General features: G+C 51.8%; 1 protein-coding gene across 11 annotated transcripts in view; it reads left to right on the top strand.

Moving 5' to 3' along the window:
* The window catches only part of ARHGAP22 (Rho GTPase activating protein 22), a 176,855-nt gene that overhangs the window by 107,462 nt on the left and 51,490 nt on the right, over positions 1-17,903 (top strand). The window contains exon 1 of one of the 11 annotated variants that reach the window (XM_045437978.1): positions 1,614-1,976. The exons of the other annotated variants lie outside the window; for them this stretch is intronic. Within the exon in view, the coding sequence (XP_045293934.1) occupies positions 1,925-1,976 (52 nt within the window). The 5' untranslated portion in view covers positions 1,614-1,924. Of the gene's footprint in view, positions 1-1,613; positions 1,977-17,903 lie in introns of those variants that run through there. 11 annotated transcript variants of the gene reach the window in all.

The raw sequence follows: 17,903 nt of genomic DNA, 5'->3' as shown, positions 1-17,903 counted from the left end.
TACTTTTGAGAGAGAGAGAGCCGGGGAGGGGCAGAGAGAGAGAGGGAGACACAGAATCTGAATTAGGCTCCAGGCTCTGAGCTGTCAGCACAGAGCCCGACACGGGTCTCGAACCCACAAACTGGGGGATTATGACCTGAGCTGAAGTCGGATACTTAACTGACTGAGCCACCCAGGTGCCCCTAGTTCCCTATTTTGATATAGTATTTCATTTAATGAAAATACCAGTGTATTTGATAATCCCTTTACCAATGAATATTTTGTTGGTCTCAATTTTTGGCAATTACAAACAAGGGTGCAATGAATGGTCCTGCACAGGATTTCTTGGGCATGTGGGCAAGCATTTCTGTGGGGTGCATGCTGCAAAATGGGACTGCTAGGCCCAGGGTGTTAAGCATTTTTAGTTTTTTTTTTTTTTTTAATTTTTAAAAAATGTTTATTTTTGAGAGACAGAGAGAGAGAGAGAACGCGCAAATGGGGAAGGGGGAGAGAGAGAGGACACAGAATCAGTCTGAAGCAGGCTCCAGGCTTTGAGCGATCAGCACGGAGCCTGTCGCCGGGCTGGGACCCACTAACCATGAGATCATGACCTGAGCCGAAGTCGATTGCTCAACCAACCGAGCCACCCACGTGCCCCAGCATTTTGAGTTTTTATAAACAGCTCACGTGTTACTTTCCAAAGTCATTGCACCAAAAGCACCCGTTTGCCTATATCCTCACCAATACTTGAAGATGACAGTTCACGTTTACAAGGCATTTAGCGACCTGCTGGCTGTGTTCTTTATGTATGTATAGTAAATATCTAAATATCTATTCAGGGGCGCCTGGGTGGCTCTGTCGGTTAAGCGTCCGACTTCAGCTCGGGTCACGATCTCGCGGTCCGTGAGTTCGAGCCCCGCGTCGGGCTCTGGGCTGATGGCTCAGAGCCTGGAGCCTGCTTCCGATTTCGTGTCTCCCTCTCTCTCTGCCCCTCCCCCGTTCATGCTCTGTCTCTCTCTGTCTCAAAAATAAATAAACGGTAAAAAATAAATAAATAAATAAATAAATAATCTATTCATAGATCCATGGATAGCTTATATCAGCTCATTTAATCCTCAGAAAGGTCCAGTGGAGAGGTTCTACTATCCTCTCCGTCTATGGACCCGGGAGCTGAGCACGAAATGTTTAAGTAACTTGATACCATCAAACCTTTCATCTGCGCAAAATGACACCTAAACCGATGTCACTTCCCTCACTTTTCAGGTGAAGAAACAAGTCTCAGAAGGGAAGTGCTTTATCAAAGTCACCTGGTCCAGCCCAGCCAGGTTTGGGGGTAGCCTGGGCAAGCACGCTTTTACTGCTACTGCAGTTGTAGAGTTCAGGTGAGCTGCGTAAATGAGAGCCTCCTCTGAGTGACCCGTGAGGTGACTGCTTAGAGGATGCAGCGGGAGGGAGGCGAGGCACCCTTCCTTCCCGCCCGCGCCGGCCGGCGCGCCCCCCACCCCTCGCTTGGCTCCCGGCGCGCGGAGGAGGGAGCGGGAGACGGCTCGGGCTCGCATCGCGCCCCCTGGCGGCCCCTCGCGAGCGTGCAGCCCGACGCCCCAGGAGAGTAACGGGCCGCGGGGAGGGCGCCCGAGAGGGCAGGGAGCCGGCGCGGGGCCGCCCCGGCGCGCGGAGATAAAAGCGGGCCGGCGGCTCGGCCGGCGCAATCTGCGCGTTCTCCTATTGATTAGCAGCGTCTGCCCGGAGGCTGGGATGCCCGCGGCGCGGGGCCGGGACGGAGCGTGAGAGCCGGGGAGTGGCCAGCCCGGCGGCCCCGCGCGCAGCCCCGCGCCTGGCTGGGCATAGCCCGCGGGCCAGACCTCGGCCGCGCCGGCCCGCCAGCCGGGCCGGCGGCGGGCGGCGCAGCGGGCAGCGGAGCCGAACGCCTGGCGCGGGGGCTGCCATGGGGCTGTGCTGCTGCAAGGACTGGAGGGGACACCTGCCGGCGCCCAAAGGTAACTCTTGGGCGCGCACGTGCGCCGCGGGCTGGGGACCTCCGCGCTCGGGAGCGGGGCGCGCGCCGCGGGCTCTCTCCAGCTACTGCTGGGGGGGTGCGAGACCCGCTTCGGGGGCTTGTCCGCCACTTCTCCGGGGCCGCCCGCTACCTGCCTCAAACCGGGAAAGGGTTCAGATGTGGGTGCAACTCCCCGAGAGTCCCCGAACTTCGGAGAGTGCGTCCAGGGGCTCCTCTGGCTCCGCGGAGCCCGGCTGGGGCCTGGGGTCGGGGCCCAGGGCGGGAGGGGAGCCGAGCGGAGGAGGAGCGCCCGCACTCACGGTCCGCCAAGTCCAAGGCTGGGGCGGAGGAGCCCCCGGCGCCCGGCCCCGCCCCCAGGTCCTCCGCCTTGGGAGCCCGGCCCCCCGCCGGCGTTGCCTCTGCGGCTTAACCGCCTCGAGGGGGGCATCCGTTCTGCTCGCCCGCCTCTGTCACAAACTTGGACCGAGGGGCCCTGACTCAGAGTTTTATAAAAGTCGTGGCGAAACGTGCGAGGGGAGCTGCTTGTGGAATGCAGCAAGCTTGCAGAGGGCTCCACGCCGAGAAGCTGGCTGTGGAGCCGGCTGCAGCCAGAGGTCTGGCCTCCTTCGGGCAGTGGCCCTTCCGGCTTTTAACCCTTGACTGACTGAACCGATCCTGTTGATTGTCAGAAACAGTGGTGCGTCGCCTTACTGCTGGGCTTCCCAGACTCACTTTACCCTAAACCTCACCTGACCCCCTCCCCCGCCTGCCGCTCGTTAAACGTGCAGATCCCCGGGCCCCACCTGAGCTGCCGGATAGGCTTTGGGGAAAGGCCTGGGAAGCTGTGTGTTTAAGGACTTCCCCAATTGACTGCCTTGAGCAGGTGAGTTGGGATGCCTTGCCTGTGAACAATGAGGTCAGTGTAGACTTTTCCAGAATGGGCCCCAGGTTACCGGTACCTTGAAAATTATATTCTGGATCCAGATGAAGGTATGACTGTGTCAAGAAGCTTGAGGGACTCTTGTCCAGGTGATAATGATGCCACCAATGTACAGGTTTGTTAAAAAAAAAAGTTTGAGATAGCTTATAACATGTAAAATAGATAAACATTAAAAAAAATGAACAGGATTCACATTTAAACAGGACTGATAGAGCAAAGAGAAAAGAGACTAGTTGATCTAGCCATAAGATACTATCTGTGGTTGAGCCTTTCTGCAGCCAAAACCAAATAGGAATTGTGACCAGCTGCGTGGTTCTCATTGCCCAGGGCAACAGTTTTCTTAGCATTTGATTTGGAAAAGAAAAAAAAGCATTTTGCAGGTGGGGCTTCATGGCTGGAGGGAGGGGACTGAAAGTGAGTGAGTCTTGATGGTTCCAGTAGCCAGGACGGTGGGAGGGCAGGGTTTTGCTTCCTGCTGGCTGAGGGCAGGTCAGAGCAGAGCAAGAAGGATTTCACTGGGGGCTGGCAGGATTGAAGCAGCTTTGGTCGTTCCTGACCCTTCTCAGTAAACAGGGCCAGGGGTGGAGCCTGAATCCCAGAAGCAAGGGTAGGTTTGCAGGGCATTGGTTTGCAGGTATTGGTAGGGAGGGTACATAGTCAATTAGCAGTCCTAGAAGGGGGCCAGGGGCATCTCCTGCTAGCTTTGTCTTCTGGGGCTGTGGATGCCCAGGCTACACCCATCCAGGTGAGGAACAGGTCTGGTGTAGGAATGTTCCTCAACCGGCACCCCCACCCTCCCACCCATCCCAAGGCCCAGCTGGCCCCAGCAACCCGGGAGCAGAGACCCAGTCTGAAGAGCCCACATGGTCCCGCAGCCCATGTGAGTTAGCAAAGCTGGCCGAGTCTGGAGTGAGAGCGGGTAGGGGCCACTGTGATGCCTGAATGTGCATGCCCTGTCCAGAGCGGGTGGCCAGCCAGCCACTGCCAGGCAGGAAGGATTTTCTGTGGTTCAAGGAAGGCAGATATTTGGGTTTTTAAATGTAAAATCTCCACAAATGTTTAGATGTTGCCTCATTTAACAAATGTTGATGTTTGGACCATTGTTCAGAACGAGTACTGCCTGAAACAGGGAGTGGGGGGGGGGGGGGATGGTTCCTTAGGCAGATAACCTTAGAAATCATGGGTTCTTGGAAGGTTTTTCACTGCCAGACTTCTCAGAGCTTTTAACACATTGGTGCAATTGTGTACCTCCAAGTTGGGTAGATAGTAGGTACAGTCTCCAAACCTGTACCCGGGGAATCTGCCTTTCACGGAGCATCTCCCAGCACCCGTGTCTTTGGACACACTTTGAGAAAATGCTGCCTTGGATGTTAAACTGATTCAGTTGTCACAGCAGGGACACGGCACATCTGTTTCCGAGGGGTGTGTTGTGTGTTTTGCCGCTGCCCCTACCTGAGTAGGAAGCTTTCTGACTTTCCAGACTAGAAACGTGTAATAGGTATTTCATTCAAGAAAAGATCGGAAGAGAGTCCGTTAGTTCCTCCGTGACTTAAAATTTCCCAAGATAAGAGCTGTTGTTAATGGGTCGCGTTCTTGGCTATTTCTGAAACAAAATTTTTAGGACAGAATATTTGACTGTGTTTTCCCTGTGAAAGTATACTTGACAAAGCAGGAAAGCTCAGGTCCCATGAAGAGGGCAGCAGAAATCCAGCAAGTGCCAGAGACACGAGGGTGGATCTCTTCATCGTGCCTTCCTGTCACAACCTGGCACTACCCCCCCACCCCCCCCACCCCCCGCCCCAGGAGACACCTGCCCTCTCCCTAGTTGCAGGGCTGCAGGTGGGCAGTGCGGACCTGAGGAGGGACAGCTGCAGGTGGTTTTCGGGCATCATATGCAGTGGCCCTAATCACGCTTACTGACGCACGCAGGACAGATCACTGCAAATGGGACATTCCTGGGTCCTGGGTGCTCCCGGAGAGGCCGAGAGGTCAGTGAGGGGGATCTGATGCGTAGAGAAGGATTACCCCTCCTCCAAGCAGGGGGCACATGTACTTGATCTGAACTCTGGGAACACTCCGATTGCATTGTTTCTAGGCAGGGTTTCCAGACGTTTCTGCCATGTGGCGCTCTATGGTGGGTCTGTTGAATGGCAAGTTTCATTTTCTTCTACTTTGCCTTGTGGGCGAAGGCCGAGACTTAGAGAAAGAAGTGGTTCAGGAGCGCGGCCTTGAGGCAGCTTTCGTTCGAGGTTGGGGAGGGGCCATGAGCAGACCCGTGGGCCCCTAAGACCTCAGCCCCCAAATCACCCCTCCTGCTGGTCTCAGCGTTGGGAGCCCTCCTCTGTCTTTCAGGATCTTGCCCCCTGTCAGGTCTCCTCTCTCCCCAACACCCTCATCTTTCCTTCTGTTGGCTCCTTGTCCACCTACAAACCTGCCCAAGTTACTCATCAGAACATTTTTTAAAAACCAACCTCTTGTCCCCATGTGCACCACAAGCCCTGGCCTCGTCTCTTCTCTATCACCGGTTCTCCAGTAGGGGTTGGCCTTCCTGCCTCCTCCTTCTCCTCCTGTACTTATCCCTGCTATCCATGCTGGACCTGGTGAACTCTGAGCACCTGGGGGGCTGCCCCACGCCCCGCCTCTGTCCACCTCCTGGCCCACAGGGGCTGCCCCTGCCCAGCCCTCTATCTCTTTTCCGCCCTGTTCCCTTTAATGCACCAAGTTCAGCTGGGAATTCTGTTTCATCTTCAGAGCTCTGTCTATAAGTCCCAGAAATCTCATGCAGGGCCCTGATAATTGTGCTCACCTTTAAGCAATCAGCACCCTTAATCCTTTGCCCCCACACCCCTGCAGTGCCCACCTCCAGCCTGCAAATCCCGAACTCCGCCGGAGTCCTGGGCACTCACCTGCCCCTTCTCATGGTGTTCTGGCTCCCAGCCTGCCTGCTGCTTCATTTCCCATGATCAAAGGCTGACAGCTCCTGTGATCCCGCCCAAGGCAGTGTCCCCATCCCTGCTCCCATGGCCACCGTGATGCCTGTGCAGACCCTCAGCATCTTGCTTCCGGGCTTCCGGGCTGGTCATCCGGGGTTCATCCTTGCTCTTTTTAGTCCACTGCCCAGGCCAGCACCCCGTGCACAGCTCCTGTCACACTACGTCCCTCCTCAAACTCTGCCTCGGCCCCGGAGTGCTTACAGAAGAAAGCCCAGCTTCTTAGCCTTGCTGGCTTTGCACATACCCCACCCCTCCCCGACACAAGACCTGGACCCCTCTGGTCCCTGCATACCCCACACCTACTCACAGAGCCTTTAGTCAGGCCTGAGAGGGGTCAACCACGGGGAAGGTGGGCAGTACCTGGAGCCGCCTCTGAGCCCCTGGCCCACAGGCCCTGTTCATTTCATTCTTTCCAGTGCCCGGTTGGTCTGGGCCTGTCACCTCTGGGATCTGGCACTGTGCTCTGCAGAGAACCTGTGCTCGCTGCGCGGAGTAGAGGTGGAGGAGACTGTCCTGTTCACCTTTGCCTTTTCTTGTTGCCCGACTTCCAGGGGAACCCAGGGGAAACCCTGCTGGGAGTCCAGCCCCTCTCCATGTATCACTCAGCTGTGCTAGAGCGAGGCGCAGGGTGTGGACTCTGTGCCCCTTTTCTGATGGACAGAGGGCTTGTCGGGGCTCCTTTCGGCCTGGGTGCAGAGGCCCCTGGGCCAGGCTGGGCACCATGCAGATGGGCAGGCAGAGGTGTGCCCTGTCCTGGAGGGAGGCATGGCTGTCACTGGGTGGAAGGGATAGAACTGGTTCTACTGGGTAAACTCCTATAGAGCTGCTGAGCCCACCTCTTGGAGAAGGTTCCATTTTTCGTAAAATCTTCCCAGATTGCTAAGAGGCAGCTGTCATTCAGGCTTCGGTCCGTCCATTAAACGGCTCTCTGTTGGGCACCCACTTTATGCCAGGCCTTGTGCCCAGCTTGAGGATAAAGAGTCGGGGACGGTGCACCTCTGCCTCCCCTCCCCCGTATGCTCACAGCCTGGCTGGCTGGAGACCCAGGAAACAGGGACGCTGCAGACTGAGAAGATTCGCAGGGAGAGCAGTGAGCCTGGGTGGGCTGGGGGCTGGGGTCCCACCCAGCCTGGCAGTTCAGAGAATGCCCAGAGCAGCTGATGCCTGAGCCGAGTCCCGACAGAGAATATAGGGAAGGGCTTTCTGGACCCCAGGGGTGTGCCAGGGCCCAGGCATTCGGGGAGTGCAGGGTCGGCCAGCAGAGGGTCTCCTGCCTCCCCTCAGCTCCCTTGCTTCTTGCTGCCTACTCCTGGACCCACACAAGCAGATGCTTCTCTGCTCACTTCTGCCCCTTGCCCCCCGCTTGGCTCTCTTGCTGGCAAACCATTCAGAGTGACCATTTTTTTCAACCCAGGCCTGGCTCCGTGCTCCAGACCCGCTTGACGCCTCCATTGGGCTCCCCTGGACCGGAGAGTGGCCAAAGCTTATCAGGCTAAATTGAACTCTTGATTTTGTGCTTCTGCTCTGATTTGCTGTCACCAGCTCCTGCCAGTTCTGAGTCCCTCTGCCTGTGTCCTTCCCAGGCCGGCTCCCTGGTCCCAGCCACCCGTATGCTGCCCGGACTACTCCACTGGCCTCCTGTCCCCAGTGCGTTCCCCAGCAGCAGGCAGTGTCTGCTCAGGGTGCCTGCAGGATCTCATTGTTGCCTCCTTACAAATGTTCACTCAGTGACTGCAGTGACGTTAACAGAGAGCTCTCAATGCCGCTCACAGGCGGCCAGTGTGGTCACACACACCCAGCCTGCCTTCCTGTCCCGTGTGCCTCTGTGTTCTCTCCACCTCTGGCATCGCCCAGGCACTTCCCTGCCTGGAGTCACCTTGCACCTGCTTTTGACCTGGGGACCCCAGCATTTCCTGGGAGCCTGTCCCTGACCCCTGTTACTTGCTCACTTGCTAGCCTGTCCTTTCACTTTAAAACCTATCACAGTGTGTAAATACACACGCCAGTTTGTAAAATGAGCCAGAAGCTCCCTGAAGGCAGGGCAGAGCTGTGTCTTTTGCTCGCTTCTCAGAAGGCTGGCAGAAACCAGGCTGTGTGGGAGCCAACCTTGAAGATGGTGGGGAGCTCGCCAGGACAGACATGAGGCCAGAATGACATGTCAGAAGGTTAGGGCCTCCTGCTCCAGGGTTGCGCTCAGGGACCAGAACCCTAAGGCCTTTGGTCTGTAGCTCAGAGTCTGCATGGGTCCCCCTCTGTTTCCAAGGAGTGTCCCTCTCTGTTACCTCTTTCCCATTCAAGTGTTCTGGGCAGCAGCCCTGTGGGTTTTTCGGAGAGGGAACCAGCCTTAGGCAGAGGATTTGGTTCCATTTCCTAACCAGGGGATCCCAGGCCACCCCTCACCTCTCTGAGCCTCTCCATCCCCACCTGTAAATGGGGACAGGCTAACTTCAAAGGTTGTCAGAAGGCTGTTGATAGTTCTTTTAGCTGGGTTACCATTTAGAACCTCAGTTTCCTCATCTGTAAAAAGGGAAATAGGTAAGACTAGATGATCTCTAAGGTCGTGTCCACTTATACCTCAGGCTGTTGTCCGAGGAAGCTCAGAACTGCTCCGTGTTCCTAGCAACAAAGCATTAAGAAGAGCACATGCCTCTTCCTTCCTGCACAGAGAAGGGCTCAGCCGGTGATTAGCTAGCTGGGGACACAGGGGGTGGGGATTTGATACTGCAAGGATAAGTCAGCAGCCTCCCCCTTGGGCAAAGTTCATGAGCAGGTCTGTTTAACCAGCACATACCCGTGACCAACAGTGCTGGCCTCAGAGGAGAACCGGTCCTGGGGAGCCAGAAGTCTCTGACCTTGGCCATTAATTAGGGCAGCAAGCCTCCCTGAGAGCTGAAGAGTCCCAACTCCTGAAGAGAGAGGGGAAGAACATGCCTGGAGCTGTGTTTTCTTGTCTTGTTAGCCTGCAGGCCCTTGCACCTGTAAGGGGGCTCTCCTTCGGGAATGCTGGGACCAAAATCCAGAGCATCCAAATGAAGTGAATCCCTGAAGTAGTTGTCTGCTCCAACCCAGCTAGGTGGCTGATGCACGTTCTGCCTGAATTAAAACTTTTGCTGGACTCTTCCCCCAAATATCCTATCACTACCCTCTTTTTTTTTTTAAACAGCTCTAATTGAGACGTATTTCACGTATCATAGAATTCATCCTTTCAGACTGTACAACTCAATGGGTTTTAATATATTCAGAGTTGTGCAGTCATTACCATCATCTAATTTTAGAACATTTTCATTACCCCCCAAAATGAACCCTATATCCGTGAGTAGTCACTCCCCATTCCCAAGACAACCCTCCCCCCACTTTTCCTGTTGCCCAAACAACCGCTAAATTGCTTTTATGTAATATAAGGCCTTTTGTGATTGGCTTGTTTAACTCATCATAGTGTTTCTAAGGTTCGTCTATGTTGTAGCACACATCAGTACTTCATTCTGTTTTTTTTTTAATTTTTTAACGTTTATTTATTTTTGAGACAGAGACAGAGCATGAATGGGGGAGGGTCACAGAGAGAGGGAGACACAGAATCTGAAACAGGCTCCAGGCTCTGGGCTGTCAGCACAGACCCCAATGCGGGGCTCAAACCCACGGACCGTGAGATCATGACCTGAGCCGAAGTCGGACGCTTAACCGACCGAGCCACCCAGGCGCCCCTCTGTTTTATGGCTAAATACAGTCCCTGGAGTGAGTGGACCACATTTTGTTTATCTGCTCATCAGTTGATGAGCATTAGTGTTTTGCTACTACTTTGTGGAGGATTTTTGTTTGTGTGTTCATAAGGAATGTTGTGTATAGTTTTCTTGCAGTGTCCTTGTTTTTATCAAGAGTGGGATACTGGCTGCACAGGAGCTGGGGACCCTGCCCTTGTCTTTTCTGTTTCTTGGAAAAGTTTGTCAACAGTTGGTATTAATACCTTAAATATTTGATGGAGTTTACCCATGAAACTGTCTGCTATTAATTCCTCTTTATTTTTATTTTTATTTTTTCAATGTTTATTTATTTATTTATTTTTTGGGACAGAGAGAGACAGAGCATGAACGGGGGAGGGGCAGAGAGAGAGGGAGACACAGAATCGGAAACAGGCTCCAGGCTCTGAGCCATCAGCCCAGAGCCCGACGCGGGGCTCGAACTCACGGACCGCGAGATCGTGACCTGGCTGAAGTCGGACGCTTAACCGACTGCGCCACCCAGGCGCCCCTATTAATTCCTCTTTAAATGACCGGTAGAATTCATCAGTGAAAATTGGGGGGGGGGGGAATATTTAAGTTATTAATTCAGTCTTTTGTTAAATAAAGGCCTATTTAGGTTTTGGGTTTCTTCTCATGTCAGTTTTGGTAGTTTATGCCTTTCCAGGAATTTGTCTATTTCATCCAACTTCATGTTCTTCCCTTATGATCCTTTTTATTTCTGTAAGGTTGACAGTGATGCCTTCTGTTTCATTCCTGATTTTAGTAATTGGAGTCTTCTCCCCCCCCCCCCCTTTTTTTTTTTTGGTTAGTCCAGCTAAGTTTGTCAAATGTGGTGATCTTTTCAACGAACCAACTCTTGGTGTTTTTTTTTTCCTATTGTTTTCTAGTCTTTATTTCTAGTCTAATCCTAATTATTAATTTCTAGTCTAATCTTAATTGTTTCCTTCCATGTGTTTGACTTGGGTTTGGTTTGGGTTTTTTTCTAGTTTCTGAAGGTGTAAGGTTAGGTTATTGATTTGAGATCTCTCTTCTTTTATAATGTGAGTGTTTATAGCTGTAAGTTTCCCTCCAAGCACACTGCATCCCATAAGTTTTTAAATTTTTTTTTTTCAACGTTTATTTATTTTTGGGACAGAGAGAGACAGAGCATGAACGGGGGAGGGTCAGAAAGAGAGGGAGCCACAGAATCGGAAACAGGCTCCAGGCTCTGAGCCATCAGCCCAGAGCCCGACGCGGGGCTCGAACTCACGGACCGCGAGATCGTGACCTGGCTGAAGTCGGACGCTCAACCGACTGCGCCACCCAGGCGCCCCCATAAGTTTTAATATATTGTGCTTTCACTTCAACTCAAAGTGTTTTTAAAATTTCTTTTGTGATTTCTTCTTTGGTTATTTAGGGGTGAGTTGTTTAATTTCCACATGATTTGTGATTTCTGTAAATTTCTTTTCCTTATTGATTTCTAAATGTATTGCTTCTAAGCTGGTGAATATACATTCACATTTTATTTTATTCAATCCATTTAAATGTTTAAGGCTTGCTTTATGATCTAGCGTATGGCCTATCCTGGAAGACCTTCCATGTGCCCTTGAGATGAGCGTGTATCCTGTTCTTGTTGGATGGGATGTTCTATGTGTATTTGTTAGGACTACTTGGTTCCTTGGGTAGTTCAAGTCTTTTGTTTCCTTATTGATTTTCTGCCTAGTTCTATCCATTATTGAAAATGGACTATTAAAGTCTCCCAATTTTTTTAAGTTTATTTATTTTTTTTTAGTAATCTCTACACCCAATATGGGGCCCAGACTCACAACCCCAAGATCAAGAGTTGCATGCTTTTTTTTTCTTTTGATGTTTATTTATTTTTGAGAGAGAGAACAAGTGGGGTGGGGGACAAAGAGAGAGGGAGACAGAGGATCTGAAGCGGGCTCCTCACGGAGAGTAGAGAGCCCAATGCAGGGCTCGCTCGAACTCACAAACTGCGAGATCATGACCTGAACCGAAGTCAGACGCTTAACCGATCGAGCCACCCAGTCACCCCCAGGAGTGGCGTGCTTTTCTGACTGAGCCAGCCAGGCACCCAGAAAGCCTCCAAGTATTCTTGTGGAGTCCCACTTCAATTCTGTCCATTTTTGCTTCAGTATTATGGAGCTCTGTTGTTAGGGTGACATGTGTTTATCTATTTATTCATGTTTATTTTTGAGAGAGAGAGACACACAGCATGAACGGGGGAGGGTTAGAGAAAGGGAGACACAGAATCCGAAGCAGGCTCCAGGCTCTGAGCTGTCAGCACAGGGCCCGACGCGGGGCCCGAACTCACGGACTGTGAGATCATGACCTGAGCCAAAGTCGGACGCTCAACCAACTGAGCCACCCAGGTGCCCAGGGGGACATGTGTTTATAATTGTTGTATCTTCCTGCTAGAATGACCCTTTTATAATTATAAAATGTTCGTCTTTGTCTCTAGTAACATTTTTATCTTAAAGTCTGTTCTGTCCCATGTGTGTATAGTCATTCTGACTCCTTTTGGGTATTGTGTACATGGTCTTTTTCCGTCATTTCACTTTCTGTTTGTTTTTAAATCTAAATATCTCTGATAGTATGTAATTTGTTTTTTAATCCATTTCCATTTAATATAATTACTGATAAGATGGATTTATGTCAGCCATTTTGCTATTTGTTTTCTACATGTGCCATGTCATTTTTGTTCTATTACTGACTTCTTTTTATATACATAGATTTTTTTTTGTTGTATCATTTTAATTTCCTTTTGTTTTTACAGTTTTTTTTTTATTTTTTTTTATTTTTTTATTTTTTTTAATTTTTTTTTTTCAACGTTTTTTATTTATTTTTTTGGGACAGAGAGAGACAGAGCATGAACAGGGGAGGGGCAGAGAGAGAGGGAGACACAGAATCAGAAACAGGCTCCAGGCTCTGAGCCGTCAGCCCAGAGCCTGACACGGGGCTCGAACTCACGGACTGCGAGATCGTGACCTGAGCCGAAGTCGGACGCTTAACCGACTGCGCCACCCAGGCGCCCCTACAGTATTTTTTTTAAATGTTTATTCATTTTAAAGAGAGAGAGAGAGAGACAGAGCGTGAGTGGGAGAGGGGCAAAGGGAGACACAGAATCCAAAGCAAGCTCCAGGCTCTGAGCTGTCAGCACAGAGCCCGATGTGGGGCTCGAACCCACAAACTGTTACATCATGACCTGAGCCAAAGTTGGACGCTTAACCAACTGAGCCACCCAGGTGCCCCTCTTTACAGTATTTTTAAGTTACTTTCTTAGTGATTGTTCTAGGGATTACAGTCTGCTCTCTCCCCCTCCTTTGTGCCATTATTGTCATACTGATTACATCTTTTATGCATAATAAGTGCATCAACACAATTTTATGCAGTTGTCTTTTAAATCACATAGAAGGAGGGGCGCCTGGGTGACTCAGTCGGCTAAGCATCAGACTCTTGATTTCAGCTCAGGTCATGATCTCATGGTTGGCGAATTCAAGCCCCCGTGATGGGCTTTGTGCTGGCAGTGTGGAGCCTGCTTGGGATTCTCTCTCCCTCTCTCTCTCTGCCCCTCCCCTGTTCACGCTCGCTCTCTCTTTCTCTCTCTCAAAATAAATAAACTTTAAATCAGATAGAAGGAAAAAAGGCTACAAAAAATACATCTATACTATCTTTTATATTTACCTATATAGTTACTTTTATCGATGCTCTTCTTCGTGTAGATTTGAGTGACCATCTAATGTTCTTTTCATATTTGTCTGAAGGGTTCCCTTTGGGGCACCTCGTAGCTCAATTGGTTAAGCGTCTGGCTTCAGCTCAGATCATGATCTCACGGTTCGTGGGTTTGAGCCCCGCTTCAGGCTCTGTGCTGACAGCTCAGAGCCTGGAGCCTGCTTCAGATTCTGTGTCTCCATCTGTCTCTGCCCCTCCTCTGTTCACGCTGTCTCTCTCTCTCAAAAATAAATAAACAGTAAGAAAATTAAAAAAAACAATGAAGGGTTCCCTTTAAAATTTCTCTGAATGCACCTCCAGTGCTCAGAGAGTTTATGACTGTCTTAGGCTTGACTCCCCCTACTTGTGAGTAGTTGGGCAGAAGTGAGAGATTGAGCACGGGGACTTCTCAGGTCCTGCTCATCGACACAGCTGTACACGTGTACGTGGGCTTCTAGATCACCGGAAGTATGTCAGGGCTTTTCAGAGCTCCTAGTGGATTTCTCCGTCCCTGGATCTTCCTTTTGGCCAGCCTTGTTTGCCCAAATCAGCTTTAGACAGCTGTAATGATAAAGAATTACCCCTGGTTGTTTTTGACAAATGCCCTGGAGATAGGGCTTTTCCACAGAGTGAGTCAGGTCACATCGTGACAGTGCTATGTAAATGGGGCTTTTTCAGAGATCTGTAAGACAGATCAAGTTGCCACAGTGGGGGACTTTCTGAGATGCTAAGTCATACCAAGGTAAGGGAGCAGTTCTTCCCTCTTCTCTGGTTTAGGCCTTGTTCTTCTTTTTAAAAAAAAGTTTTTTTGAACATTTATTTATTTTTGAGATAGAGAGCATGAACAGGGGAGGGTCAGAGAAAGAGGGAGACACGGAATCTGAAACAGGCTCCAGGCTCTGAGCTGTCAGCGCAGAGCCTGACACGGGGCTCGAACCCACGGACCGCGAGATCACGACCTGAGCCGAAGTCGGACGCTTAACCGACTGAGCCACCCAGGCGCCCCTAGGCCTTGTTCTTCTTACCTGAACTACTTGGATGTTTAGGGGGGAACTGGAGGTGAGTTAAGGTGCTTGAGGGCTTGGTTTCTGGGAGGCAGTGTGAGATGTTGGAAGCTCACGGAGCTCTGAGTTGGGCAGGCCCGGTTCTGCATTTTGGCTGTGCCACCTGCTGTCTGGACAAGTCACGTCTCTGAGCCAAAGAGGGATACTCTTGTCTGTGACTTGGAATACTGACAAGCTCACCAACATGTCCAATAATGGAAGTGATTATTATTTACCTTGAGGCTTAGGGTGAGATTCTAAAAACTGATGAGGCCAGTGTTGCTTTGCTGAAAGGAAAGCACTTACAACACACATAACACCCACTGTGTGCCGAGCCCTGTGCTTAGCACCGGACATGTACGAATTCACTTAATCCTCACAGTTGCCTTCAAGGGGATTCTGTTCTTTGTGTCATTTTAGAGATGGGGAAACCGAGGCATTGAGTTTCATGGCCAAGGCCGCTCAGAACCAGGAGTCCAACCCAGGCTGTCTGGCACCAGAGGCCACCCTCCCAGCCTGCACTCTGCATTGATTTCATTCACTACCACATGACCTAGAGCCAGGCACTCACTTTGACAGCTAGCTGCAGAGCACGCACGAGAGAATGAAACAAACAGCAACACGCGGCCTGTATGCACAAAACTTGGAACAGAAAGCTGGCCACCCCTGGTCACATCCAGCTTAGAAAGAGTCAAAGGTTAGTCACAAACCAGCAGCTTCTCCTTTGTGGCTTATGCTGGGCCAGCTTCCTCTCTGAGGATCAGTCATACACAGGACCCGCCCCCCGCCCCCAGCCCCATGGAGTTCCCTTTAGGGCAGGGGCTGTGGTGTCCCTGAGCCTGCTCAGACTCTCACACTGGACCGGACCCAGGATGCTGTGCTTCGGCCCCCCCCTCAGTCAGCTCCCCACGCAGAGGCCCAGGAGCCAACGCGAACAGCGGGGGTGTTCAGTCACGTGGTGCCCACTGAGACCCACCGGGGCCTTGCAGGAGCAGGTTCACTTCCCCAGGTTCACTTCAATCTTTTCAGACTCAAATGAGTCCACCACAGCCAGTGATGTCACAGTGGCCGCTGCCTGCCTGTCGCATGACTGTCTCTGCAAGAACGGAGCACAAGGTGTGGATCAGGATCTGGCGTGGGGCCCTCTGCACCTGTTCGCCAGCCTCCGTCTCAGACCTCCCTGAGGACGGCCCTAACCTGGCAGGTTCTCAAATTCCTTCCTGCCCGGGAGGTCTGCAGGCCTGGCCGATAATCAGATGGCACTCACCAGAGAGGCTAGGAGGTTTGTAAAACGCGGAAATGCTTCCTCACCAGTCAGTAAATGGTCACTACCCCCAGGCTCCCCGGGGGCTCCGCAGTCCCTTCACTGTCTAGAACCTGAAACTTCACGCCGGGTCCAGCAGGGTAAGGCCCACCCTGTTCTGACTGGCCCTGGTCCCCACGGAGCCTTCGTTCAGGATTTTAGACACCGCCCAGTCAATGTACATCAACCACTTCTGGAGAAGAGAGCCCCTGAACTTGGGAACAAGGAAATATCTTTGAGATTAGGTAGTTTCATTCATTTATTGATTAGGAGAGTCGGATGGAGAGAGGTCTGGGTCACTCTCCTAGGGCACATGGCTCATTGGGACAGTGTATGAGCCTCTTATAGGTCAGGGGTGCAAAGTAGGGGGACAGCAGGAATGGCCTTGGAGTCCAGGCACCCCGGTATCAAGTCATGACTCTCCCACATTGACCTGCGTGCCTCTGGGCCTGTGTCTGGGCTCCAGGCCTCGGTCCCATGGCTGGGAGCTCACTGCCTCTCCTGCTGCCCCTGCCTGATGCAGCGACGCCGTGTAGGAAAAAGACCTGTGTAGGATCAGTGCCCGCCAGCGCCAAATGCTGCCTTCCCCAGACAGCTGGGGCTATGGAGACAGCAGCACCTTCTAACTTAATGAGGTCCCAGGGCCGTGCCCAGGGCCACCTGCCTGTGAACAAGCCACTACCTGCCTTGTCCCAGTTCAACGTGGGGAATAAGCAAGTTCCAGGGAAGGTATCCCAGGGTAGGGTTAAGGAGAACATCCACCATTCAATACCAGGGCTCAATCGTCGGTACTCAGAGATGGAACATGTGGACTCTGAGAGAGTGATCCTCAGGGATCACCTAGCCAGACTTTCTCATTTTCCAAATTAGTTTTTTCAAAAGCCCCAAAGAGAGGAAGTGACTTGTCAAAGGCCGCACCGCAGGTCAGTGGCCCAGTCCCTTGAGTGTGAGGTCCCCTGTACTCTTGGCTCTAGACAGGTCTTTCTCACCTCATTCTCATTTGGTCCTTATGGATTAAGTGCCAAGTTCTGTGCACAGAACTGTGCTCAGCCTCGTATAGAGAGGGTATCGCGTTTCCACCCCCCAGTGTTTAATGGAGGGAAGGGGCAGGACACAGAGGAGTTAGTCAAGGCATGGTTGAGGGTTGGGTGGCGGGGACTGATGCATGTGGGGGAACCACCCTTTCATGCCACCTCTGATGGCTGGGTGCACCGTTAACGCCTTGGCCGTGGCCCCTGCTCAGAATGTGCTGGGGGGGTCGAGACAGGTCTGTCAAAAATGATCCTTCCTCGGGGCACCTGGGTGGCTCCGTCTGTTAAGCATCTGACTTTGGCTCAGGTCACGATCTCAGTTTGTGAGCCCCAGCCCTACGTCGGGCTAGGTGCTGAGAGCTCAGAGCCTGCAGCCTGCTTCGGATTCTGTCTCCCTCTTTCTCTGCCCCTTCCCTGCTCGTGCCCTGTTTCTCTCTTTCTCAAATAAATAAACATTAAAAAAAGAAAATGATCCTTCCTCTGTCGTATAAGAAGGGACAGATGGGCTTAGATCTGAGCCTCTCTACTTTGCCACAGGCCCCGGCCTGCTCTGCTGCCCTGTCTTGCTCATTTCCATTGACTCCACACTCCACAGCTCTGCTCTGATGTCTTTGTAGATTCACAGGGTCAAGAGGGATCCCTTTAGGCCTGCCCGGTTTCTCGGCTGTAGTTCAGAGATAGTTTATGTGTGGAACGCACGCATCTGTTAAATAAGCGGTCTTTCATTTGGGAAGGAAGTGAGGCTGACACTTGTTGAGTGCCTTTGGTACCGAGCACAGCATATTCTGTGCCTCCAAATTTTCGACCTTCGCTGTGAGAGAGGTCCGATAGCCTTGGTCTTCAAGATGGAGACATCGAGACTGAGACGTCTCGCTACGTTTAAGCCTCTCTGAATGACCCCCAATCCCTGTTCTTTTTCTCTTCCCTCGGCTGTCTTTCAAGTCTCAAGAATGGACTCTTCTGGAAAGATTCCAGCTAATAGTCCTTGGCTCCTAGGACTATGAGTCTTTGAGGTTTCTCTGGCTACCTAATAAAGTGACATGTAATAAAAGCCTAAGGACATTCTTCCTTCCTGTGCCCCCCTCCCCTGTGACCCACAGGACATCATCAGAGCTAAGAGATCCGGGAGTAGCAGGTGCCAGAAGGATGTTGGATCCCCTTGTTATTCAG

This window comes from Leopardus geoffroyi, chromosome D2, assembly GCF_018350155.1.
Source record: "Leopardus geoffroyi isolate Oge1 chromosome D2, O.geoffroyi_Oge1_pat1.0, whole genome shotgun sequence".
NCBI classification, from domain to species: domain Eukaryota; kingdom Metazoa; phylum Chordata; class Mammalia; order Carnivora; family Felidae; genus Leopardus; species Leopardus geoffroyi.
The sequence above is the reverse complement of the archived record's forward strand: the minus strand, read 5'-3'. Positions and strand labels throughout refer to the sequence as shown.